Here is a 25,041-nt window from a genome sequence, read left to right as displayed (position 1 = left end):
TCTGTCGGCAAACACTTCCCTGGTGACGAGTCCAACCATGACATAGGGATGCCACAGTGTCAGATCACAATAGGTACTCTGTGAGAGCTCAAACGCCGGATTAGATGACCTAGTTTGTGGTAAAACATTAAATTTCAATACACTTGACCTGTCAGTTTCATTCCCTTACATCTGTCTCTAAAATATTGAACTTCAGGGGTAGACTCTTCCCCCTCCATTCTTGGCCAGTGGTTTGATCCGACTCGAATACTGACAGGAGGGACGAACTGCGTCTGCGCAGAAGGCTGTTGGGGGGATGGGGGGAGGAACATGGCGCAAGCTCTGTCTGAGGAGGAGTTTCAGCGGATGCAGGTGCCGCTCGCCGGGGAAAAGACCACCGCGTTAACCAACGGGGGGCGGGGTAGAGAGAGATCGTGCCACCGGCTCTGAGAAGGGGTTGGTTGGGATGGACCTTGAGTCTAAGGGGTTGGTCTGGAGAAGGGAAACTGAGGCTCTGAGTGGTGAGACTGTTGGATTCTGAGAGACTATTGGGCTCTGAGGGGTTGGATTCTATTAGCTTTGTGGGCGGAGGAGAGAGGCTTAGAGTGGGTGATACCTTACTCAGACCTTGAGGGGATGAGACTTTTGGGCCCGAGCGAGGGACACCATGGGGCGGTGATGATAACATTGGGTTTTGAGGGAAGGAAATCCTGAGAGGGCGAAACCATTTTGTCTGGAAAGGAAGGAAGCAGGCGTTGGACCATTTGCGTCATAGTGGGGGAGCCCTTGAGAGGGCAATACCATTACCCGGTGGAAGGTGGAAATGTTTGTGGGAGATACCACTATGCCAGGGAATTGGGGAAAGACCCCACATGTTGTCATTGTTCTTGAGAGGTGAAGATCCTGTGTGAGTGCTGGTAGTGGATCCTGAGAGGGGGCGGTACCATTAGGTGATTACAGGTGATCCCATTAGGTCTGGGCTGAAGAGGACCCTGACTGGGTAATACCGTTAATTCCTGTTAGAGAGAAGACTAGAAGAAGTTAAAGAGTGATACCTCGGACCACATGGAGGGGAAATTACGGGGCTTTATGGAGGTACCTTAATTGGGTACCCTGACCACTTGGTTCTTTTGGGGATGACCCTGAGATGGAATGAAAGGCCAGAGTAGGCCCTTGTTGAGAGAGTTCCTTACTGGGAAAGACCATTGGATTTTGTATGGGGGGGAGACTCTGAAAGGGGGAAGCCCTGAGTAGGATCCTTTGGGAGAAGAGGAAGAACTCCAAATGAGTATAGGTAATCCATTGATCCTTGAATGAGAGAAACCAGTTGTCCCTGTGTGATGGAGGCTTAGAGTGAAAGGTTAAGATCACTGGACCCTGAAAGGGGAAGTTAAAACTTGTAGCTTGTGTGGGGAGATTCCAAATGAGTAAGAGTAATCCAACTGGCCCACCCAAGGGTTTGTGGAGGAGAGACCCTGAAGGATGTAGGGTCATCACATTGGATCATGACTGGAGAGTTCTTGAGGGATGTGGAGGACCCTTGGGTGAGAAAGATTGACTTCACTGGGCCATGAGTGAAAGAAAGAACATTTGGCTCTGATGGATAGGGTTTCTACATGTATGGCAAGGGTGTACAACTTGGGTCAAGACAGGGAGACAGATCACAGGGTCTGGTAGAGAAACAGGGGCAAGAAAGATTCTGTTGAGGCCAAGCCCTCTGACCTTAAGCGGACCACCAGGGGTTGGAGGCTGGTGCCATGGGAGGAGGGAAAGATCTTGGTGTGGGGTAAGGGACTGTAGGTCTGGGAAGAACTGGCCCCAGTGCCCTACAGGGCTGTTAGGAAGGATACACTATTTGGAGTGGCCAATACTTCACTCTACCTTAATTCTTGAAAGTAGTTTGGATGTGTTTTGAGAGCTTTGGGGGTGAGGAGGACCCAGGGAGCCCCCAACTTAGTGTAAGTTGGACAAGAGTATACTAGGCTCTCTTCCCTTGAAAAGAAGGAGGAATGCAGGCCCTTGCCCCCTATACTCAAGGGCCTCCAAATCTGAACAAGAGTACAGACAATACTCTCCTATGCCAAAGATAGAACAGTGTTTAGTGTCTGATGAGGCCAGTGAGGATGAGGAGGAACTTTATCTTGTGGGCATGGAGAACCATGGAACATGCATATGAGCAAGAACTTGCTGGAGCAGTGCTCTGTCATGGCCTGAGTGCAGAGTGAATTAGAAGAGGAGGGAAATTAGAAGAGGAGGGAGGGAAGAGTGAGGCTGGCTATGGTTGAGTAGAGCTAGAGAAGGTAGAAGATGGGCTGAGGGCCTGAAGGCTCATTTAGGATGCAGGATGCATAGGTCTTTAGAAGTGGCTAAAGAGGCACATGGAAGGCAGCAGGGTCTATGGGGCTCAGGATTGGTACCCTCACTGAGAGTAGGGACACATTCCTGACCAAGTCATTTCCCTTCCCTACCTCCCCCAAGGCTCAGCTCCTGGAACTCCGGACAAATAACTACCAGCTTTCAGATGAACTACGCAAGAATGGTGTTGGTGAGCCAAGAGGGTCTCATTAGATGGGGGAGGGGTTGGGGAGACAAAGGCCAAGGGAAAAAACCTCAGAGTCCTGGCAGGAAGACCTTTCAGCTTACTGCCACTGACTGAGGCTGAGATTCCCTGCTTTCCCCACACCAGAACTCACCAGTCTTCGACAGAAGGTCGCCTACCTGGATAAGGAGTTCAACAAAGCTCAGAAGGTACTTCCCTCCACCCATTCACCCACCCATGCTTCCCTGTAGCCGTCTGACTCATTCATCTATCCAGTGAGCACCTACAGGGAACCAGACCTAATGTTACATGCTGTCAGCAGTGATTCAAAAAAACTCTCATGGAAGTCTCTTTAGTTTGCTAATTTTATCTAATCCTGCTTAATTATTGATTACTTTTAGTTTACTCTTAATTCATTTTCAATTTCAATTACTCATTCTCATTCGCTACCTTCAAACTAGTTACATCCAGGGGCACCTGGCTAGCTCAGTTGGTGGAGTATGTGACTCTTGATCTCCGGATTGTGAGTTCAAGCCCCACATTGGGTGTAGAGATTAAAAACAAAAAAATCTTGGGCTGCCTGGGTGGCTCAGTCAATTAAGCGTCCGACTCTTGATTTCGGCTCAGGTCATGATCTTGTGGTTTGTGAGGCTTTGCACTTGGTATTCTCTCTCTGCCGCTCCCCTGCTCACGCTCCCTCTCTCCCTCTCTCTTTCAAAATAAATAAACTTTTAAAAATATTTTAAGAAACAGTCACATCCAAAAAACTGAGGACTGATGGATGTGTGGGGGAGGGGGGGATGGGCATGGAGGAGGACACTTGTGGGGATGAGCACTGAGTGTTATGTGGAAACTAATTTGACAATAAACTATTTGTAAAAAAAAAAATAAAAAAATAAAAAAGAAACAGTCACATCCATACGTGAATTTGCCTTGAATCTGCCTTTTTAAATTGTATTAAAAAATTTTTTTAGAGAGAGAGGAAAGAAAAGAGCATGCAAGCAAGGGAGAGGGGCGGGGTTGGGGGGGGAGAGAGAGAGAGAGAGAGAGAGAGAGAATCTTAAGCAGGTTCCATGCTCAGTGCAGAGCCCAATACAGGACTTGATCCCTGGGATCATGACTGGAGCCTAAATCAAGAATCAGACACTTAACCAACTGAGCCATCCAGACTCTCCCCTTGAATCTGCCTTCTAGCCTCCACTCACACTCCTGCCTTGTGCTCTCACTTCCCATCCCTGTCCTGGTCCTGTTGGTAAATTGGGACTAAACCTAAGTCTCAGATCATCTGAAGATAAATCACATGTAACCTATTATGGCCGCTCAAGGCATTCAAGGCCGTCCTTTGTCTCTTCACTGCTCTGTCCCCATGTATAGCTCAATGTTATGTGCTCCATAAATTTTTGTTAGATGAAGGAATACAGAATGCAGAAAGTCTGCTAGTCCTGAAGCTTGGCTTCTCTTTGGTAGGGTGCTGATTGTCCAACCTGACAGTGCCCTCAGCTGCCCAACAAAGGAGCAGCAGTTTTCACAGTGCATGGGAGGGATCCACATAGATGTTTTTAGACTGATGTAGAAATGAAGCCACAATTTCTGATCCCACAGACCTAGCCCATGAAGGGTTAAATACTAAAATTCATGAACAGTCTCCAGAGCTTAGAGGAAAACTTGTAAGCAGGATGTCCTTCACTCACTCACTTAACTCCATCATTCACGTGGTCTACAAATTTCATGCAAGCTCTGTGTTTAAAGACACTCCCATCCCCCAACCCATCATCATTGTCCCCCCCCCCCGACACTTGCCGCAATGTCTCCATACCCTAGTGAGGGAGTTCATCTCTGTTCACCTTATCTCTCTTCCCACCCCCTCACCTATAGGCACTGAGCAAGAGCAAGAAAGCTCAGGTAAGGGGACCCATGATGGGTGAATGTGTCTGCAAGACTGAGGGGTGATATTTCTGTATGCTGGGATCTCCTAGTACTGGCCTTTCTTTCTCTGTGTGTGCACTCACATCTGTGATTACCTCACTGCCATGTTTCTGTGTCTGTCTTTATTTTCCAATGTTTCTCTCACTCTGTGCCTCTCACTGTGTGCCTTCCCTTCTCCCTTTCTCCCTGTCCTTCTCTCTGACTCTCTCTATGCCTCTCTTCCTGTTCCTCTCTGACTCTTGCTTCTCTCCTCATCCAACGTTCCCTTTTTCTCTCCCCCACCTGTTCCTGTCTGCCATCATTTCTCTTCTTTCCCTTTCTTTATCTCTCTCTCTCTCTCTCTCTCTCTCTCTCTCTCTCTCTGGCTCCTTGTTTCTCTCCCCCTGTTCCTCTATCTCTTCCTGACTCATTTTTTCCCCTGACCCCCTCTCTCTCCCCTCTGTTGTGTTCTCCCTTCTTTTTGGCCTCTCTGTTCCTATCTTTCTTCCTGCCTTTTTTTTTTCTCTCTCCCTCTCCATCCCTCTCTCCTTCCCTATGTATCCCCCTTCCCTCATCTCTCGCTACTTCTTCTCTCACCTGTTTCTATCTACCCCTCTCTTTCTTCCCACTCCCCCCTCCGTGTCCATCTTCCCTTCTTTCTACCCTCCCATGTCTGTCTTTTTCCTTCCTTGTGTCTCCTGATTTCACCCATCTCATTCTCTGTACCCTATACTCCCCCCCATAATTTTCTCCCTGTTTCTTTGTCCTACCTCTGCATCCTTTCTGCCCTTGTTGGAGACCCTGCCATGTCTGCCATTGCAGGAAGTCGAAGGACTGCTAAGTGAAAATGAGATGCTGCAGGCAAAGCTGCATAGCCAAGAGGAGGATTTCCGCTTACAGAACAGCACGCTTATGGCAGAGTTCAGCAAGGTGCTGGTGCCTGGGATTGTTGAGGGGGAATCCAAGGGGGGAAGGGGGAATCTGAGGGGAGGGGAGGGGCCACCTGGGCTAAAGCCTGAGGGCAGCTGAAAGTGGTTGGACAGAGACCGGCCCTGGATCACTGTCCATGGTGCTGAAACAGATCCTTGCTATGTGTTGGGGGGCAGTGATTTGACAAATGGGGCCGCTGACTGTGCTGTGATTACGGCTGCAAGCCCTGAGGAGAGCTGGTTCCAGACCAAGGCACTCCTTTTCTTTAAGCTTCAAGCCCCCTTGTGTATATTTGGGAGCTGATGCTATGAAGCTCCAGGGTATTGGAGGGTCTTAGGTAAAGTTCTTATGCTTAGCCTGAGATGGAAAGATGTTCTAGCTGCTTCCCTTTTCCCTTTTCTCTTCCTTCCCTTCATCTGACATGAGCCTGGAGTTCTAGTTCTTCTAGATAATTCATTCCGGATTGGATCGTTCTATCTCCTCACTGGTTTTAGCGTCATGGCTGTTTCTAAATCTACTAGGGAATTAGAGAAATTATCTTTTGTTTCCTTATCTGTCTTCTGTATCCATGATCAATAAGTCTCTAAGGTTTTAATGTGTTGTGAGGAAAAAGTCATCACAGCAACAAAAATGGTATTTCCAGGACTGCATATGAGAATGTAGTACTTAAGACCTTAAAAAGACAGAATACAAAAACAACCTTTAAAAAGTTACAATATCAGGAGAGGAGATTTAACAACTAAAAGTTAAGAAGGCCTAGATTAAACTCTTGGCTCTGCCTTTTACTAACTGTAATCTTGAGCAAGTCACCTGATCTGCCTGGTCCTTGGTTCCCAGATGTTTAAATTGGAAATGATAATGACAGTACCTGCTTTGCAAGGATTTTGTGAGGATTGAATGGATTTATGTCTGTAAACCACTTACAACAGAGCTTTGCAAATAGTATCAGCTATATAGGTGTTAGCCACTAATAGTATCTTTTTATTATTACTGATTCATTTTCCCTCTAAAATACTTTTAACTATTTAAAAGTTTTATATCCATCTATGTTGTGGCCCTGCTCTGCCTCAGCCCTTACTTCCTCTTACCTGCTCTATTCCCACAGCCTTCTGGCTGGTCTTCTTCTAGTTTATCCTACCACTATGTGCCCTAGAGGTTGTCCTGACCTGCAAGCCTTACCACATCACTTCTTTAAGCAACAGCTCTGAGTGGGTCCTTGACCCTGACTGTTCAGACCCCCTGATGCTCAGGTAATAGCTGACCTCATCAGCTCACTTCTCACTGCGTCCTGCCTCCAGCCTCAATGCTATCATAGTTCTTTTAGGATGAGGCAGGGACAGGAATTCCTCCATAAATCCAGCTTGCGTTTTCCAGCACCTGCCCTGGGCTAGGCACTGGACTAGGTATAGAACTTCCTTCACACTACCTCCTCCTCCTGGGAACTGGAAGTGCTCACAGAGAGACCTGGATTCAAGGCCCACCTCTACCACTTATTTGCCAAGATATTTCAGCTCAAATTTTCCTTCAGCAAATAGTTATTGAGCACCCCCTGCATGCTTTGTGTTCTGGAAATAGTTGTGAGCAGCGTAAAACAGCCCCCACTCTTGGTAGCTTTATATTCTGCTTGTGGGATGGGGAGAAAGATAACATCAAAAAATAATAATAGTACAGATAGCTGACAGTTACATAGTGTTTACTGTGTGCCAGGTCCTGTTTGATGTGTTTTATGTTATTCACTCATTCTTACAACAGGCCAATGAGATAATAGTAGTGTCCATACTAAGCACATGAGGAAAACTGAGCCCCAGAGAGGTGAAGTAATTTGTCTCAAGGTCACATGGCTAATACATGGCAGAGTAGAAGTTCACATCCCAGTGGTCCAGTTTCAGAATCTGTGCTTGTGACCCTGTGTTACAAAATAACGTTTAATTGTCAGTCACAGTTTTCAATCCAAAAATGTGCAGAACTTTAAGAAATTAACATACTAGGTGAATTTAACCGTGGTTAGTACTAGGTAAGAAAGAAATTAACAGAGTGCTGTGACAGAGAGTATTGGGATTTCTCTGTTGGGGGATTAATACTTCAACGGTTACATTTGAACAGAGCACTGTAGGATGCAAAGGAGCCAGTCATGTGAAGAACTGGATGAAAGGAATCGTTGTTCTGGGTAGAAAGTAATTCCAGGCAACAAAATAAAGATTCTCTGTGAGCCTCAGTATTCTCATCTGGAAATGGGATTTTATTTTTTATTTTATTTTATTTTTTTAATATTTTTATTTATTTCTAGGAGAGAGAGAGAGAGAACGTGAGCAGGAGAGGGTCAGAGAGAGGGAAACACAGACTCTGAAATAGGTTCCAGGCTCTGAGGTGGCAGTCAGCACAGAGCCCGACGCGGGGCTCGAACCCACGAACCGCGAGATCATGACCTAAGCGAAAGTCGGACGCTTAACCGACTAAGCCACCCAGGCGCCCCTGGAAATGGGATTTTAGTGTCACTTGTCAGGAGTGCTCTGAGAACTGTGTTTTGGCCAAGAGTCGAGCAAGAAGCTGGCCTAGTTTTATTTGCATTGTACCTCTCTCCAAGGCTGAGGGCTGATGATGGGGGTTGGGGAGCTGTGGGTAGCACTGGCTTTGGAAATGCCCCAAAAGCTGTGATGCCTAGGCTTCCAGACACAGACCCTTCACAGACAAGGTATGGCAGCAAGGCTATTTATGATGCTGACATCTGGGACCAGCAACTTCCAGAGGAGCCTGAGGTCTTGGATTACAACTATGAGGTTGGGATTGAACAAGCAGAAAATTGTTCTCGGTATCCTCAATCCTCTGTGACTCTGCCACTTACCAGATGTGGAACTTGAAGTCATTTAACATTTGTGCCTCAGTGTCCTTATCTATGAAGTGGGGATAATGAGAAATGAAAGCACCTACAATACAGGGGCATTATGAGAATTCAGTGAACTGTAAAGTGCATCAGCCAAGTGCCATGTATATTTCAGCAATTATTCTGATTCTCTGCTTTTCTGCTCCCTCCCTCCTCTTCTGTTCAGCTCTGCAGCCAGATGGAGCAGCTGGAGCGGGAGAACCAGCAACTTAAGGATGGGGCTGCCAGGGCAGGCACTGCCCAAGCCGGGAGTCTTGTGGATGGCGAGCTGCTGAGGCTGCAGGCAGAGAACACAGCCTTGCAGAAGAATGTGGCAGGTACAAGGAGGTCCTCCTTGAGGATGTGGGGACCTTGGGGATTGAGTAGGGTGTTTTCCCCCTGGGGGCAAGGGAAAGGCGTCAGAATTAGGCTTGGCCCTCCCATGAACCAGTGAGGAACTTTGGACAAGACATTTCACCTCTCTGAGTCAAAGCTTCCTCATCTACCAAGAGCTTGTAGGCATGTACATTCCCCGGAAGATTGCGGTAGAGCTGAGCTAGGAGGTGGTATCTTTCTGAGTTTAGTGCAGTGCCTGGTACCTAGCAAATGTTAGATTAGCAGATTGAACATCAGAAAGGAGCTGTTTGCTAACCAGAGAAAGTGAATAAAGGAGCTTGGGGAAGATTCTGAGCCCAGATTGTCCGTGGGGTCTGGGATAAAGGGTGAAAGAAGGCTTGGTAGACTGTGGGTCCCAATGTGGGGATGTTCGGAGAGTAGCTGGGCGTGGTGGGTGGTAGTTTGGTAATCTGGAGGGAGACTTTGTAGAATTTGGTTGAAGATTAGGTTATAGGAGGGTTCAATCATAAGTAGTGGGTAAAGGATGGTGAGATCTGGGGGAGTGGGTCTCAGGGAAACCAGCTTGGACTGATTTGATTGTAGACAAGATTTCAGTGGATGGTAGGGCTTAAAAGATTCATGAGGGGAGGCACCCAGGTGGCTCAGCTGGTTAAGTGTCTGATGCTTGGTTCCAGCTCAGGTCATGATTTCATGGTTTGTGAGTTTGAGTCCCAAGTGGAGCTCTGCGCTAACAGCACGGAGCCTGCTTGGGATTCTCTCTCTCTCTCTCTCTCTCTCAAAATAAATAAACTTTAAAAAAAATGTTTTATTTATTTCTGAGAGAGAGAGAGAGAGAGAGAGACAGTGTGAGCAGGGGAGGGTGAGAGAGAGAGGGAGACACAGAATCTGAAGCAGGCTTCAGGCTCTGAGCTGGCTGTCAGCACAGAGCCCAATGCCGGGCTCGAACCCACGAACCGTGAGATCATGACCTGAGCTGAAGTTGAACGCTTAACAGACTGAGCCACCCAGGTGCCCCTAAATAAACAAACTTTAAAAAGCAAGATTTGTGAGGTGTGGATGGGGCTGAGCCTTTGTTTTGTAAGCTTTTGGTCATTTTGGACAAAGTCTCTTCTACCTGAAGGATCCAAGGCCGATTTTCCCATCTGTTTGAGGCATGGCAAGGGTCTTCAGAGACCACCTCATCCATCATATATTTCTGTTCTACCCACCAGCCCTGCAAGAGCGCTATGGGAAAGAGGCTGGGAGATCCCAAGCTGCCAGTGAGGGCCAAGGGGACCCCCCAGGGGGCCCAGCCCCTGCTGTCCCAGCCCCCATGCCATTGGCAGAAGTGGAGCTGAAATGGGAAATGGAGAAAGAAGAAAAGAGATTACTCTGGGAGCAACTGCAAGGCTTGGAGGTGAATCTGGGTTTGTTGGGGCTGGAGTGTCAGGAGGCAGGCAGGTGCCCTAGCTCAGTCTGTGGTCTCACGGAAATGTCTGTGACATCACCATCTCAGCTAATGGATTAGGAAGGCAGGAAAGTGGGGGAAAGGCACAGGCCTTACCTCTCCCTTTGCTGATGATAGCTCCCTCCCTCATCCTTCCCTGCAGAGCTCGAAGCAAGCTGAAACATCCAGGCTGCAGGAGGAACTTGCTAAGGTGGGGCTGCTGAGCTTTCCCTGGACTTTGTCCCACCCCACTCCCCACCTGCCATGCTTTCCCTGGCAGGGCAGGAGGAGTGGAGTGCCCCCCTCAAAGCCTCAGTGTTATCATCTGTGAAATGAGAGACTCACATATATATTTCAGAGTTGAGTTCTATCTGGAATAGGCTAATGTGCTTCCTCTGTCTTGTGGATGGCAGGCCGCATCTTTCTCTTCTGTGTCCTCTCAGCTCTGCTTATTCATCCATCCATCCATCCATCCATCCATTTTGTAGACTGCTGGCTCTTACCTTGGGAGCTGGAGACCCAGGGATGAGGTGGACGATCATGATCTTGCCTTCTAGGCCTCCTCCCCTAGCCATTCTATGATGTGGCTGTCAGGCAGTATGTTGGGGGCATAAATGCTGGCTTTTGGAGCCTGAGAGAGTTGGGTGGAGGTCATGTCATTGCTCCTGACTACCTGGGCAACCAAATTACTTAACTCATCTGAGACTCAGTTTCCCCATCTGTAAAACCAGTAGTACTCACTTCTCAGGACTGTTCTGAGGATCCCATGAGATAACATAAATAAATTCCAGCTCCCAAAAAGGACGTAATAAGAAGTGTCTATAAATATTAAATTTATTGTTTTGTCTTTATTAATATGATATTATTTGTCTGCACCCCCTCCCTCACCCCATCCCAGCTCTCTGAGAAACTGAAAAAAAAGCAAGAAAGGTAAATTTCTTTTTTCCTAAGGTGGGAAAAGGTATTTGGGGGGGAAACTTGAGAGGAGACTGACTTGTGGAACTGACCCATCTATGTCTGTCTTTCTGTGCCCAGTTTTTGCCGTCTGCAGACGGAAAAGGAAACACTATTCAATGATAGCCGGTAACTACCAGGGGTGGGTGTACTGGTGGACAATAGGGACAGTGCCCAGCAGAATTGCCTGAAGACTATAGGGGCAGAGCTGGGAGACGGGGCCTCAGACCATGGTCAACATGCCCCCCATCACCCCCAGGAATAAGATTGAGGAGTTACAGCAGCGGAAGGAAGCGGATCTCAAAGCCCAGTTGGCTCGCACTCAGAAGTTGCAGCAGGAACTTGAGGCTGCCAATCAGGTGAGGGCCTGGATATTGGGATTGTTGAGGTAGAGACCAGGACCGGGAGTCCAGGGAACCCTGAAGTCTACGGAGACTGGCTGGGGAGTCTAATAATTCTTGTGTTGGATATATAGGGACTGGATGGGTACTAGATCCCTCTGGAGCTAAGAAAATGGGAATTAGGGAACCCCGAGAGCCTTAGGAGTTGGCCTGAGTATGCATAAATCAGGGATCTCAGGGTGGCTGAGGACTTGGGAGCTGTGTGTCACAAGTTCAGAAGAATCTGAAACCCTGGGGGTTTAGAGATAGGAGTCTAGAGAAATCTGTGGTCATTGGGGGCTGGAAGCAGGAGCTGGAGTGAGCCTGAATTCCCTGGAGGTTTGGTGATTTTGAGACCTGTGGGGGCTGGATAGATTCAAGACTTTCTTTTTTTAATTAATTTATTTTGAGGGGGAGAGGGGCAGAGAAGGAGAGAGAATCCCAAGCAGGCTCTACATTGTCAGTACACAAGAGCCCGATGTGGGGCTTGAACTCACGAACTGTGAGATCATGACCTGAGCCGAAATCAAGAGTCGGTCACTTAACCAACTGAATCACCCAGGCACCCTCTAGATACAAGACTTTCAAGGATAAGACAGGTGTGCCTGGAGGCGGAGTGTGTTTGAGGCCCTCAGAGTATAGGGGCTGGTTTGGGGAGCTGAGACAACTAGTAAGTTGGATCACTTGGGCTGAGTGATCCTGAGACCTCTGGAGACTGTGAATAAAAAATAAAAAACAAAACACAGGTTAGTTGAAGACATCCAGAAACTGGAGTAAAAGTCTGAGAGTTAGAAGCTAGGGGACTTTAAAGCCTCCAGTCTTCCCCCTAGAGCAGGTGAGTCCGAGATCCCTTGGATTAGAGATATGGTGGTTTGGGGGTCTAAGGCTCCTAAGAACTGGGAACAGAAGAGTCTGGGTAAGGCTGGATCTTCAGTTACCTAGGTCTGAAGATCCCCAGAGACTGAGGACAGGAGTGGCAGGTGGGGTGGGGAGGTGGTCAATCAAACCTCACCAGGAGCTGGAATCTAGGAGACTATAGGAGTTTGAGACCTCTAAGGTTTGGGGCTATGAGTTTGGGTGGATCCTAAGACTCTCTGGAGCTAGAGACATGGACTGAGTGTGTCTGAAACCCATGGGGAATGGGGTCAGGAGTCTGGGTGAGGCTGTAGTCCCTGGGGGCTAAGTGTGTCTGAGAATCTTGAGGCCTCGGAGCTAGAATCTGGGTGAGTGTGAGACCTCTTTCAGATGGGGATGGAGTGAGTTTGAAATCTCTAGGAGCCTAAGTTTTTTCTGAAATTCTTAGAGTTAGCATATGGTGTCTGAGGCCCCTGGGGCTAATGACCTAGAATTTGGGTGAGCCCGAGTCTGATGGTTGGGTAGTCTGAGGCCCTCAAGTACTGGAGACATTCTGTTAGGGGGTCAGAGAGGGAGCCTGTGTGGTTATATGTACCCCAAGGGAGACTGAGGTCTCAGATGGGCTCCCCTGACCTGGTCCCTACAGAGCTTGGCAGAACTAAGAGATCAACGGCAAGGGGAGCGTCTGGAGCACGCAGCAGCTCTGCGAGCCCTACAAGATCAGGTATGTGGTAATGAGAAGCTTCTGGGAGGTAAGGGGATGAGTAGGGGCAGCCTTAGCAGGTATCATACAGGCAGGCAAGGCCCCAGGGGTCCTGTTTCCCCTAGTCGTGGTGTGCGCACCCGTGTGTTTTCTTTCTTGGCTGTGGGTAGGTCCTGTCCCCCTGTTCTGGACCCACTCTCACCTATTGTGGGGGTGGGGTCAGGTGTCCATCCAGAGTGCAGACGCACAGGAACAAGTGGAAGGACTTTTGGCTGAGAACAATGCCTTGAGGACTAGCCTGGCCGCCCTGGAGCAGGTATAGGATACCCAGGAGCCCTCGCTCATCCCTCCCCAGTTTCCCATCTCCTTCTGCTTCTGATCCACATCAAGGCAGAGCAGTCTGGACCTTCTGCTGTTGTCCTGCCTCTGCTTATGTTTGATTCTCAGCCTCTCCTTTCTGATGGCTTCCACCCTTCTCTCTGGCCATCCCTCCCTGCTTCTCCTGCATTTTCTAGTTTCTCTCTAGTGAAGTACAAGAAGTGTACCAATCTTCATGTACACTCAGTGAATCAGGTATGTCTGTCTGTCTCCACGGGGCCACCACCCAGGTCAAGATGTGGAGGATTTTCAGCACCCTGGAAGGTCCCTTTTACTCCTTCCCAATCTGTGCTTCCCCAGAAATAACCACTCCTCCAACCTCTAGTGACATAGATTAGTTTTACTTGTTCTTTAGCTTCCTGTAGTGGAAGCAGACACCCATTTTTGTGCCTGGCTTCTTTCCTGTGAGGCTCATCCATACGTAGCATTGGTCTGTTCTTTTGTCTCTGTTTACTATTCCACTGTATGACTGTACTACATTTATCCACTCCCCTGTTCATCTCTTTCCCTCATTCGTTTTTCCCTTTGAAATTCTCTTATCCTCCTGGCTCTTTCCACCTCTCTCCTTGTCTCCCCTGAACTGGGAAGCTCACATCCTGTGGCTGACCCCTGAGCCCTTTTCCCTCCAATTCCCATCACCTCCATTCATTCCAGATCCAAACAGCAAAGACCCAAGAACTCAATATGCTCCGAGAAGAGAATACCGGGCTGGCAGCTGAGTTGCGGCAGCGGCAGGCTGAGTATGAAGACCTCATGGGACAGAAAGATGACCTCAACTCCCAGCTGCAGGTGACATCAATTGCTCTGACCTGTCTTCTCCCGGTTCCCTAGCGCTGGCTCCGTGGAGTCCTCCATGAGATGCAGGGGGAAGACTATGGAGTCAGGAAGACTCAGGTTCCAGTCTGGTTTCCTGACTTACCAGCACCTTGTGTCCTAGAGCATGTTGTCTTTCTTCACTGAGACTGAACCTCTTCAGTTAGACAGGAGAGCCATTCTGAGCCCATAGTCGAAACCAGAACCATAGTGGATTAAATAAGATAGAAGCTTCATTCTCTCTCATGTAAGAATCCAGGTAGGCTGTCTACGGATGAAACAATGGCTTTGCAATTACCAGTGACCCAGATTCCTTCCACATTGCTGTTCTGCCACCTTCAGCATAAGACTTCTATCTTGGCAGCCAAGATGCTTGCTCAGGCTCCCCTACCATCACGTTCGTATTCCATCTGGAAGGAAGGAGGAAAGAGGGAAGGGCCATGCCCCTTTCCTTTATGAGTATAACCTACGTTACAGTCCCTACTTCTGCATACAGAAATTAATCGTGGGGCCACACCTCACTGTGAGGGAGGCAGGGAAAAGTTAGCTCGGCAACCATGCATTCAGCTACGAAATCTATCGCTGGGACAGAGGAGAGGACGAATAAAACACTGGGGAGCTGCTGCCAGTCTCTGCCATGGTTCTTATCTAGAAATGGAGAGAACAGCACCAGCTTTACTGGGGTTAAGGGAGACCAGTCTACCAGAAGTGTCCTGGGTGATCATCGCTTCCCGGAGGCTCTTTATAAAACTCATCTCCTTTGTCCTCTCATTAGGAGTCATTACGTGCCAATAGTCGGCTCCTGGAACAGCTTCAAGAAATCGGGCAGGAGAAGGAGCAATTGACCCAGGAACTACAGGAGGCTCGGAAGGTGGGTGGCTCTGGAAGGTGGACAGCATGGCTGGGGAGCCTGCAAGGGGAGCGATTGGCCCAGGTCTGTGGGAAGGGAGTAGGGGACCAGTTCCTTGAGGATAGGTGAGTGACTTCACTGGTTCTGTGGAAACGGGGAGGAGGCAGAATTGGGCTTGTTCCTTGGGGAGAAGGTGGTAGGCCCCATCTCAGATTGAGGGAGATTGACTGGCATGTTCCTGCCCCCCCCGCAGAGTGCTGAAAAACGGAAGGCCATGCTGGATGAGCTGGCAATGGAGACCCTGCAGGAGAAGTCCCAGCATAAGGAAGAGCTGGGAGCAGTCCGACTGCGGCATGAGAAGGAGGTGCTGGGGGTGCGTGCCCGCTATGAGCGGGAGCTCCGAGAGCTGCATGAAGACAAGAAGCGGCAGGAAGAGGAGCTCCGTGGGCAGATCCGCGAGGAAAAGGTGGGTGGGTGAATGGCGATGTCTTCCTGTCTCTAAAACTGGGGGAGCACAGCATCGCTGGTGGGCCAGGGGACGGCGTGTGTGAGGTGCCCGCTCCTCTGACTGCCCCGCCCATGCCGGTCACCCCTCTTCCAGGCCCGAACACGGGAACTGGAGAATCTCCAGCAGACGGTGGAAGAACTTCAAGCTCAGGTACACTCTATGGATGGAGCCAAAGGCTGGTTTGAACGGCGCTTGAAGGAGGCTGAGGTGAGTTGGTGCCTGAGGAGGCACAGAGGCTGCTGGGGGACATCCATGCCAAACCAGAGGGCTGGGAGTGGTCAGGCCCGGGAACTTCCTGAGATACTCTGGACTTGGATGTCCCCGCAGCCCCATCAGCTCCACAGCAGCCCTCCAGAGGGGAGCCAGGGGATGGCCATCAGTAAGGCAGAATGTCAGATGTGCAAATTTGAAAAGGCATCTCTTCCTTCTGAAACTGCTCCTGTCAGGAAACTATTGTAGTATACTGTTTGTTTTTATAACGTCTGTTTATTCTTTTATTTTTCTTTTATTTTTTAAATTATTTTTATTTTTGAGAGGGGAGAGCGTGAGTGAGCAACGGGCAGAGAGAGGGGGGGAGAGAGAGAATCTTGAAGCGGGACTCGAGCTCACCCAATGTGGGGCCTGAACTCATGAGCCGTGAGACTGTGATCTGAGCCAAAGTCAGATGCTTAACTGACTGAGCCACCCAGACGCCCCTGTAATATACTGGTTTTGTCCAAACAAGGCCATTTTTTTTGTTTTTGTTTTTGTTTTGTTTTTTTTAATTTATTTTTGAGAGAGAGAGAGAGACAGTGTGAGCGGGAGAGGGACAGAAAGAGAGGGAGACACAGAATCCGAAGACAAGCTCCAGGCTCTGAGCTAGCAATCAGCACAGAGCCTGACGCGGGGCTCGAACCCACAAACCGCGAGATCATGACCTGAGCCGAAGTTGGACGCTTAACTGACTGAGCCACCCAGGCGCTCCGGCCATTTTTTTTTTTTTTTTTGAAAACTCATAATAATACCTAAGAGGAAGTGTCACATAGTAGTGAAGAGCACAGATACTAGAAGCAGTCATTTGTATGGGTTTGTGTCCTGGCTGGGCCACTTGTTAACTGGGGGCAAGTTATCTGAATTGTGGCCTGTTCTCTTCACTCATAAAAAAGGGATAATAATAATACCTGCCGTCTAGGTATTATGAGAGGATTATATAAAATGAGTTAACATATGTAAAATCCCTACAACATTCCTGGCATGCAGTAAGTGCTGTGTTATATTTTGTTAAGTGGAATAACATGCAGAGGTCAGTCTATGATGCAAATGGCACAGCCCTAGATGTGACACTTCTGTGTACTGCCTATGGGCACACGGTGTCTCCTGCATGCCCGCGGGCCCCTGCCGCCATCACATCCCTCGCTGGGCGTGACGATTGGGGGGCCGTGGCCAGACCTGCCACTTGTCTCATAGGAATCTCTGCAGCAGCAGCAGCAAGAGCAGGAGGAAGCCCTCAAGCAGTGTCGGGAGCAGCACGCTGATGAGCTGAAGGTGCCCACTGCATGATGGCATCCCTCTCTCCCGGGAGGGCCAGGCCCTAGAGGGAGGACGGAAGTTGCCCAAGCAGAGGCCTGAGCTGCCCTCTGATTTGCAGAGCAAGGACGAGGAGCTGCAGGGTGTGCGGGATCAGCTCCAGCAGGCCCAGGAGGAGCGGGACTGCCACCTGAAGACCATCAGCAACCTGAAACAGGTCACTTGTCCCTCCACCGGCCCAGATATGGCCTGGGCCTCAGTGCATCGTAACAGGGCAGGGAGGGACTGCGCTGCACGCGGCTGTTTTGGCAGCCACCAGCCACGCTTTCTCTATCCCACAGGAGGTGAAGGACACTGTGGATGGGCAGCGAATCCTGGAGAAGAAGGGCAGTGCTGCGGTATGATGGGGAGGTGTCCAAGCCCGGCCCCCCAACTCTGGGACCACTGGGCCTCAGCCCTCCCCTTTCCCCCCTGTTCCCCACAGCTCAAGGACCTCAAGCGGCAGCTGCACCTGGAGCGGAAACGCGCTGATAAGCTGCAGGAACGACTGCAGGACATCCTTACCAACAGCAAGAGCCGCTCTGGTGAGGGGCCGGCCGGCGGGGGTGGCTGAGGTGCAAGGGAGGGGGCTGGGCTCGGGCCCGAAGGCCAGAGCTGTTTTCTGTAGCTCATTCCACCGGGCTGTCCTGTGCTTTCTGTACCCTTTGAACTTGGTCTATCTGTCTGTCTCTCCTCTGTTTCTCCTGCTCTCTACATTACCTCTTTCTTTTCCTTTCCTTTTTTTTTTTTTAATTTAAGCGTATTTATTTATTTTGAGATGGATAGAGACAGCATGAGCAGGGGAGGGGCAGAATTAGAGGGAGAGAGAAAGAATCCCAAGCAGGCTCCACACCATCAGTGCAGAGCCCGACAAGGGGCTGGAACTCACGAAACCATGAGATCACGACCTGAGCCAAAACCGAGAGTTGGATGCTTAACCGACTGAGCCACCCGGGTGCCCCTCTGCGTTACCTCTTTCTGTGTCTCTCCTCTGTTTAGGTCTCTCTGTGCCACCTTGTGCCATCTCTCTGTCTCTCCCTTTCTCTCTCTCCCTGCTGTCTTTCTTCTCTCTTTTCCCCTTGCAGCTTTTTCCTTCTCTGTCCTTTTATCTCTTTCTCTCTCTCTCTCTCTTCTCTGTCTTTGTCTCTGTCCCTGGATCCCCACAACTCTCTCATACATATTCCAACACCTCACCTGGTATCTCTAAATCTCTTGCATCCATTCTCTCATTCTATAAATATGGACTGAGCCCCCATGCTCACGTCCAGGGTCCTTGATAGGAAACCCCCCCGAAGCTCTGTGCTCCGGGAGCTCCCAGTTGAGCTAGGGAGACAGACTTAACAACAGCAGCCTTGTGGCATTATCACCATGCAGCTAAAATCCATGTTATTTCTGCCACTTAGGGCAGAAGATGCAACAAAAACCTTTGAGTTGCTTTGGACTTTTAAGAAGGAAATGGCCTATAAATACATTTAAATAAATAGATAAGATGATGTCATGATGATGGTTCTGGTGCATCTCCCACATCACTGGCTCAGAGGAAACTTGCTCCCTTGTCCCCCTGCAGCCATCGGCTCCTGCTGGAGACCCTCGGGGTGGGATGACAGCCCCCCTCCCTGATACCCAGAAGCAGCTGCAAGAGTATATGCCTGAGCTCCGTGGCCCTGTTTTAAGTGACATGGCAAAAATGGATGTATCGCTCACCCAATCTGTGTTTCTCAGAGGCACTTGGTCTCCTGAAGTAACCTCTCTTTATAAAGAAGTTTTGTTTCTGGTTTGCTGCTGATTAGTATACGAATCATCAAGCAGATTCCAGTGGCTTGCCATACATCATCCTTGTCCATTAGATGAAATCCGGATTCAGGTTCATGGCTACATGTCCGTCTCCATCTTTTTTTCCCTCTGGTCTCTGCTCTGACCCACGTCTCTATGCCCGGTCTCTGCCTCTCTCATCTGCTGTAGCTTGCTGTCTCTCTGGGGTTTCCCCTCTGCGGGTGGGGGTGCCCCTGTGCTCTCTCCAGCTGTCGGCCTTCCTTTCTGCATACCCCAAGTCTGAGTGCATATGGCCCTTTATGCCCGTATGGATCCACATTGCCAACTGAATCCCAGCCGCTTCACCTTTGTTTCTCTTCCGGCGTGTGTGTTTGCCTGGAGAGGCAGCTGCTTTCTCTGTTTCTGCATCTCCCTGTCTTACTGTCTGCTTCCACCTTGCCTGTGCAAGAGTGTCACATTGCCTCCTTCCATCTCCGTCAAATCTATTTCTGCCTCTTCCTGCCAGTCGCTGCCCTGGGACCCTGGGGGATTGGGGCTCAGGTTTCTCTGTTCTCTCTGCCCAGGCCTCGAGGAGCTGGTTCTCTCAGAGATGAACTCACCAAGCCGGACCCAAACTGGAGACAGCAGTAGCGTCTCCTCCTTCAGCTACCGAGAGATCTTGCGGGAGAAGGAAAGCTCTACTGTTCCAGCCAGGGTAAGGGGCCAGGAAGAGCTGACAGCCCAGCTTCTCCTACCCAGATTCTGAGGGTCCACCTTTTCCCCTCCCCTGCAGCCATCTACTGCTCTGGGCCCACCACACACATTTTCCTGTCAACTGTTCTCCAAGCTCACCAACTTGGATTCAGATTGCCAAGTGGGGGATGGGCAAGTTATTCTCTCTGTTCCTCTGTTACCTCATCGGTGAACTAATTCCACCTTTCCTGGTGTCATAAAATATGTAGCTCATAGCAGGTGCATCATCTCTATAGGAGGTTCTTTTTTCCAACTCATAATTATCACTCGTGACTGTTGTCTATAATGTCAGCTTCCTGGGCTGGCCACTTTTCTTGGGAAATGATTTGTTATTAATCCATAAGTAGTATGTATGCTGTATAGAAAGATTTTAAAAACACCCACAAGCAAAGATTTTGTTTTTTAAATCTAGAGACACCACATGTTCACCATCCAGAGATCCAGAGATCACCATTATAAAGCCTTGGTTCACACCCTTCTGGATCTTGCTCTTTCTTAAACCTAAATGAGATCATAAGTAACCCGTTTTTGTTCAGCTGATCTTTACCCTCCCAGTTTTGTAAATTTTCATCTCATCTGGTACTTTGGCCGTAATCAGATCTCTCTGGTTGGCCCCAAAATGCCCTTGATTGCTGGTATTGTGAAAACTAGCATACAGTTTCAGAGCATGTGTCACATCTGACTATGTTATGTCTGTGAGTCTAGTGTGGTTCCTTTTTTTTTCATGGCACCAACCCACAGAGGAAACCAACCAGTTAACCTGCAGAAAGCATCCCACCTTTTTGGTTTCCGTGCTGGCTTTCTAGTGGTATCATATAGCTTGCTCCTCTGTTCCCTAGTTTTTCCTGTCAACTGGAAATGAGATCTTATTTGTTATAGGTCCTCCCTTGATCCTCTCAGGAAGAAAATTACATGGTGGCTCCTCTGTCCCCCTGTGAGCAAAGAGAGACCCAGAGCCTCTGTGGGTGCTGAGACTTGCCTATAGCCCCTGTCACAGACCCCATCCCCATCACACCCTGACTCCCTCCCAGCCCCTGATCCTATCTGGGGCAGGTGGCATCACTGAGCAGGGGCTAGCCTCTCCCCTTCTCTTCCTGTAGTCCTTATCCAGCAGCCCTCAGGCCCAGCCTCCGCGGCCAGCAGAGCTGTCAGACGAGGAAGTGGCCGAGCTCTTTCAGCGTCTGGCAGAGACACAGCAGGAGAAATGGATGCTGGAGGAGAAGGTGCTGCCTGCCCGCCCGTCCCCACTTGGCACACCCTTGGAGAGGAGGCTGGGGCGTTAGGTGTATGTGAGAAGGGGGGTGGGTGTCTGGCCGGGCCTCTTGTTGTGCGTGAACATGCTGGGCCACCCTGCAGGTGAAGCACCTGGAGGTGAGCAGCGCCTCCATGGCAGAGGACCTTTGTCGGAAGAGCGCCATCATTGAGACCTACGTCATGGACAGCCGGATCGGTCAGTGCTCCGTCCCTAGCCTCACCCACCATCCAGCCTCTGACCTGCCCCCTTCTGCCCCACTGTCTCGTCTCCTCTTGCAACTCAGCAGTTACTGACAAGGACCACAGCTGCCGGAGGGGAAAGCGAGCCAGCCTCGTCACTGTGTGTCTGTCTCTCACCTCAGCTCTTCCCTTCTGCCCGGGTCTCCCTCTGTCATCACTCTGCTCTCCTTTCCCCATTGTGTCATTCTGTCCTCTCTCTCTCTCTCTCCCTTCTCTCTTCTCCCCATCCCTTCTATCTGCCCTGCCTCCTCATCTTGTCTCACTGCTCCTGCTGCCTGTCTGTACTGTGCCTCCTCTGGAAGTTTTCATCCTCCGCATATGTACCCCTTTGGGGCTCCTTATCAGTTCTTCTCCCCTCTCCCACTTCCTCTCCTCTTTTGCCGCCCTCTCCCATCTTTGTTTCTTTTGCTCCTTTCTTTCAAACCTTCTCCGATCCCTGTTTTCCCCTTATTGATCAGAGTAACCCAGACTGATACGTGCTGAGAGCTGACTGTGTGCTCTGTGCTTTGCATGAAGCCAGAGACACTTTTCCAGCTCCACGAGTTGCTTATTAGCCCCATTTCTCAGAGCCTCGCAGGTGGTAAGCGACAGCCAGGTTTTACATGGCAAGGCCTCTGCCCCCTGCATCATGCGGCTTCGTCCCCCACTTTTTGCCCCCACTCTCTGTTTCCTTCTTTTCTGTCCCATCTTTGTCGTCTCTCCTCCGGCTCTGCCGAAGGGGTAGTTCTCAGCCTGGGCCCTTGCAGATGTGTCTGTGGCAGCAGGCCACACAGACCGCAGTGGGCTGGGCAGCGTTCTGAGAGACCTAGTGAAGCCCGGCGATGAGAACCTTCGGGAGATGAACAAGAAGCTACAGAACATGCTGGAGGAGCAGCTCACCAAGAATATGCACTTGCACAAGGCGAGTGTGGCCTACCAGCCTACCCATCTGTCCATCTAGCCATCTGCCCTGCCCCCGCCCCACCATACAGCCTCCAGGTCATCTGCCAGCACCCAAATCCCCCCACCCCATTCACTGATCACACCTCCATCCTCAGTCAGCTTACTGAAAGTAAGTCAGTCAGTCAACTTACTTTCTCTCACCTTTTCTTTCACTCTTCCATCTGTCCATACACACATTCACCCAACTCACCCATCAGTGCGCCCCATTTGGCCACCTGCCCCCTACCAATCTAATGATCTTCCCTATGTCTTTCACCCATTTCCTAATATACCCCTCTCTCCCTCTTAACCTACTCATCAGTCGCCCCTGGTCTTACCTTTTACCCGCCTGCCCAGCGACCTGCCTGCCCACCTGTTGTCTTCCATCTGTCCTCCTGACAGTCCATTTGTCCACCTGTTTGCCTACCATGGATCCCCCCATGCATCCACCCACACGCCTACTTGCCCATCCTGCCCCCTACATATTTCCCCCATTTCTGGGGGAGTCAGAAAGGATACAGACCCAGCCCCCCTCCCTCTGAGAAGTGAGTTCACCATTTAGTAGAAAAGATGGTGGCAAGGTGAGGGTTGTATTCTCCAGCTGCACTGTGCACAGCTGGTGAGCCGTGCTTATATTCATATCCCTGGGTCCCCTCACCTAGGAGGCTCCTTCCTCCCTCCCCCTGACACTTATCTTTTCCAAGCCCAGCCCACTGCTGGGGTTCTGTGAACCTCTCCAAATACCTGCCTGTGCCAGGCTAGACATAGCTGGGGATTGATTAATGCGATGAGAAGGATGACACCCCAGGCTTCGTGAGGGAGCTTCCCTTGCTGCTTCCTCTGGTCCCTGATGGCTCGTTTGTTTCATAGGACATCGAAGTTCTCTCCCAGGAAATTGTGCGGCTCAGCAAGGAGTGCGTGGGGTCACCTGACCCAGACCTAGAACCACGAGAAACCAGCTAAAGACCTGCGAGCTGCACCTACTCCCTCCCCTCCCCACCCCCCAGGAAACCATTCCCTTGGGCTTCGGTGGGAAAATGGGACCGCCAAAATCAAATAGGTTGGAAGACTGGACATTAAAGGGATTGGAGGGGCGCCTGGGTGGCTCAGTAAGTTAAGCGTCCGACTTCGGCTCAGGTCATGATCTCACGGTTCCTGGGTTCGAGCCCCGCATCGGGCTCTGTGCTGACAGCCAGCTCAGAGCCTGGAGCCTGTTTCGGATTCTGTGTCTCCCTCTCTCTCTGACCCTCCCCTGCTCATGCTGTCTCTCTCTCTCAGAAATAAATAAAAAAGCATTAAAAAAATTTAAAAAAATAAAAATAAAGGGGTTGGAGGCCTGATGGCTGGTGTTGATGACCCTGTTTTAGGGCAGAAGCCCCTGGGGAGTAGGGATCCTGAGGGGAGGGGCAGGGATTTCTCCTCTTTCTTGGCCCTGGCTCCCAGGGGCCTTTGCCTTCATCTCTGCATGAGCTCTCCCTCCCCAGAGACCAACTCTTTTTTATTTTATTTATTTTTTTAAATTTATGTCTGGAAGCCTGGCTACTCTGCATTTGGGATTGGGGATGTTGGGTGGGGCGCGGTCCATGTTCAGCATTCTAGCAACGTGTGTGTGTGTGTGTAAAGGCTGCAGCCAAAATACCATCTGGCCAGATGGGCCCACCCACTGACTGTCTACTCTCATTCTTTCCAACCAGGAGGGATGTGCTGGGGATAGGGAGGTCACACCATTGGAATGGAAAGGGAGGTCTCTGGCATGACGAGGGTGGTCTCTGGCTACAATTTTACACCCCTTTCCCCACTTTCACCCAGCTGTCTCCAATCACTGTGGGCCCGCCCCTCAAACTGAGTGGAATGGAAACTTGGGCAGATATGTATGTGGGTGGATGTGTATGGGGTGTGGGTGTGGATGAGTGGGCAGATGAGAGGATAGATAAGTGGTTGGATGGACTGATGGATAAATAAGTGGAAGGTTGCATGGATCGGTGATGGATAGGTTGAGAAATAAATGGACGGATGGATAGGCGACTGGATGACTAGATGGATAGGTCGGGGATATAAGTGGAGAGATGGATGGCTAGGGGAATGGATGGATGGATGAGGAAGAGTAAAGAGTAGGTAAATAAATGAGGGGCAGGGCTATGGATGGACAGATAGACAGGTGCAGAGGGTACATAAGGATAGGTTGGCAAATGGGTGGATGGGGTGAATATACAAATGGGTGAGTGAGTGGGTGAGTGGAGGGATAGGTAAAGCATTTGGTTGTGTGGGTGGGATAATGAATGGACAGGTGTGTGGTGAATGGGTGCAGGGATGGAGAAATGGACAGATTGGGAGTGTGATGAGTGGGCAAACTGAGGGTTATGTGTGAGGGTTAGACTGAAAAGTGAAAAATTGGCCCGGCCTTTTGCTCCCCAACTCACCACACCTTTATTTTTTTAATGTTTATTTAGAGAGAGAGAGCACACAAGTGTGTGAGCTGGGGAGGGGCTGAGAGGGAGAGAGAAAATCCCAAGCAAGCTCCACACTGCCAACGTGGAGCCCACAAACCCTGAGATCATGACCTGAGCCAAAACCAAGAGTCAGGTGCTCAACTGACTGAGCCACCCAGGTGCCCCCCCCCACATCTTTAATTACTAAAAACGAGGCCTCACCTTTGTGCCTTGTTCTGTGCCATTCCCTTTCACATCACTCCTAATGTTCCTAACGACACTATAAAGTTGGGGTAACTCTCCATCTGACAACTGAAGATACATTGCAAGTCACTTGCTCAGGGACACAAGTCAGTAGCAAAGCTGGGCTTTGAACCCATCCATGCCTGGTGCCTTTGGTACCCAGTGCTCTATGCCATCCAGGAGCAGAGTCCTCTAGGGGAAGAGGCATGAATTCAGAAGGCTCCTGGACGCAGACGGATGAGGGAGACTGCCCCTCAGAGTGGGGCCTGCCTGAGAGAGAACCTGGTATGGGGGTGCAACCTGGCTTGTGCTGTCTGGACTCCCCTTACCCCCACTTCACATCCGAAAACAGGATGGTGCTCCAATCCCACAGCAATAGTCTTGGTCAGAGCTGGGATCTAACCCCCCCCCAGGGAGCAGCTTTGGGGGCCTGACCATCTAGAGAAATGCCCCTCGCCAGTCCCTCC

General features: G+C 50.1%; 1 protein-coding gene across 1 annotated transcript; it reads left to right on the top strand.

Moving 5' to 3' along the window:
• Positions 1-270: 270 nt before the first annotated feature.
• Positions 271-23,062, top strand: GRIPAP1 (GRIP1 associated protein 1). Its single transcript, XM_039218268.1, has 26 exons — positions 271-351; positions 2,458-2,524; positions 2,666-2,727; positions 4,394-4,420; positions 5,246-5,353; positions 8,401-8,551; positions 9,782-9,966; positions 10,160-10,207; positions 10,895-10,926; positions 11,032-11,079; positions 11,210-11,309; positions 12,832-12,909; positions 13,112-13,204; positions 13,921-14,055; positions 14,855-14,950; positions 15,183-15,395; positions 15,531-15,644; positions 16,884-16,961; positions 17,065-17,160; positions 17,285-17,341; positions 17,428-17,527; positions 19,319-19,449; positions 20,588-20,710; positions 20,844-20,937; positions 21,728-21,882; positions 22,773-23,062. The coding sequence occupies exons 1-26, from the start codon at positions 310-312 to the stop codon at positions 22,863-22,865; spliced, it is 2,526 nt and encodes an 841-aa protein (XP_039074199.1). The 5' UTR covers positions 271-309; the 3' UTR covers positions 22,866-23,062.
• Positions 23,063-25,041: the final 1,979 nt, after the last annotated feature.

The sequence above is a fragment of the Hyaena hyaena genome, unplaced genomic scaffold, assembly GCF_003009895.1.
Source record: "Hyaena hyaena isolate Hyena2069 unplaced genomic scaffold, ASM300989v1 scaffold_754, whole genome shotgun sequence".
Lineage (NCBI taxonomy): Eukaryota > Metazoa > Chordata > Mammalia > Carnivora > Hyaenidae > Hyaena > Hyaena hyaena.
This window is presented reverse-complemented; position numbering and strand designations above follow the sequence as displayed.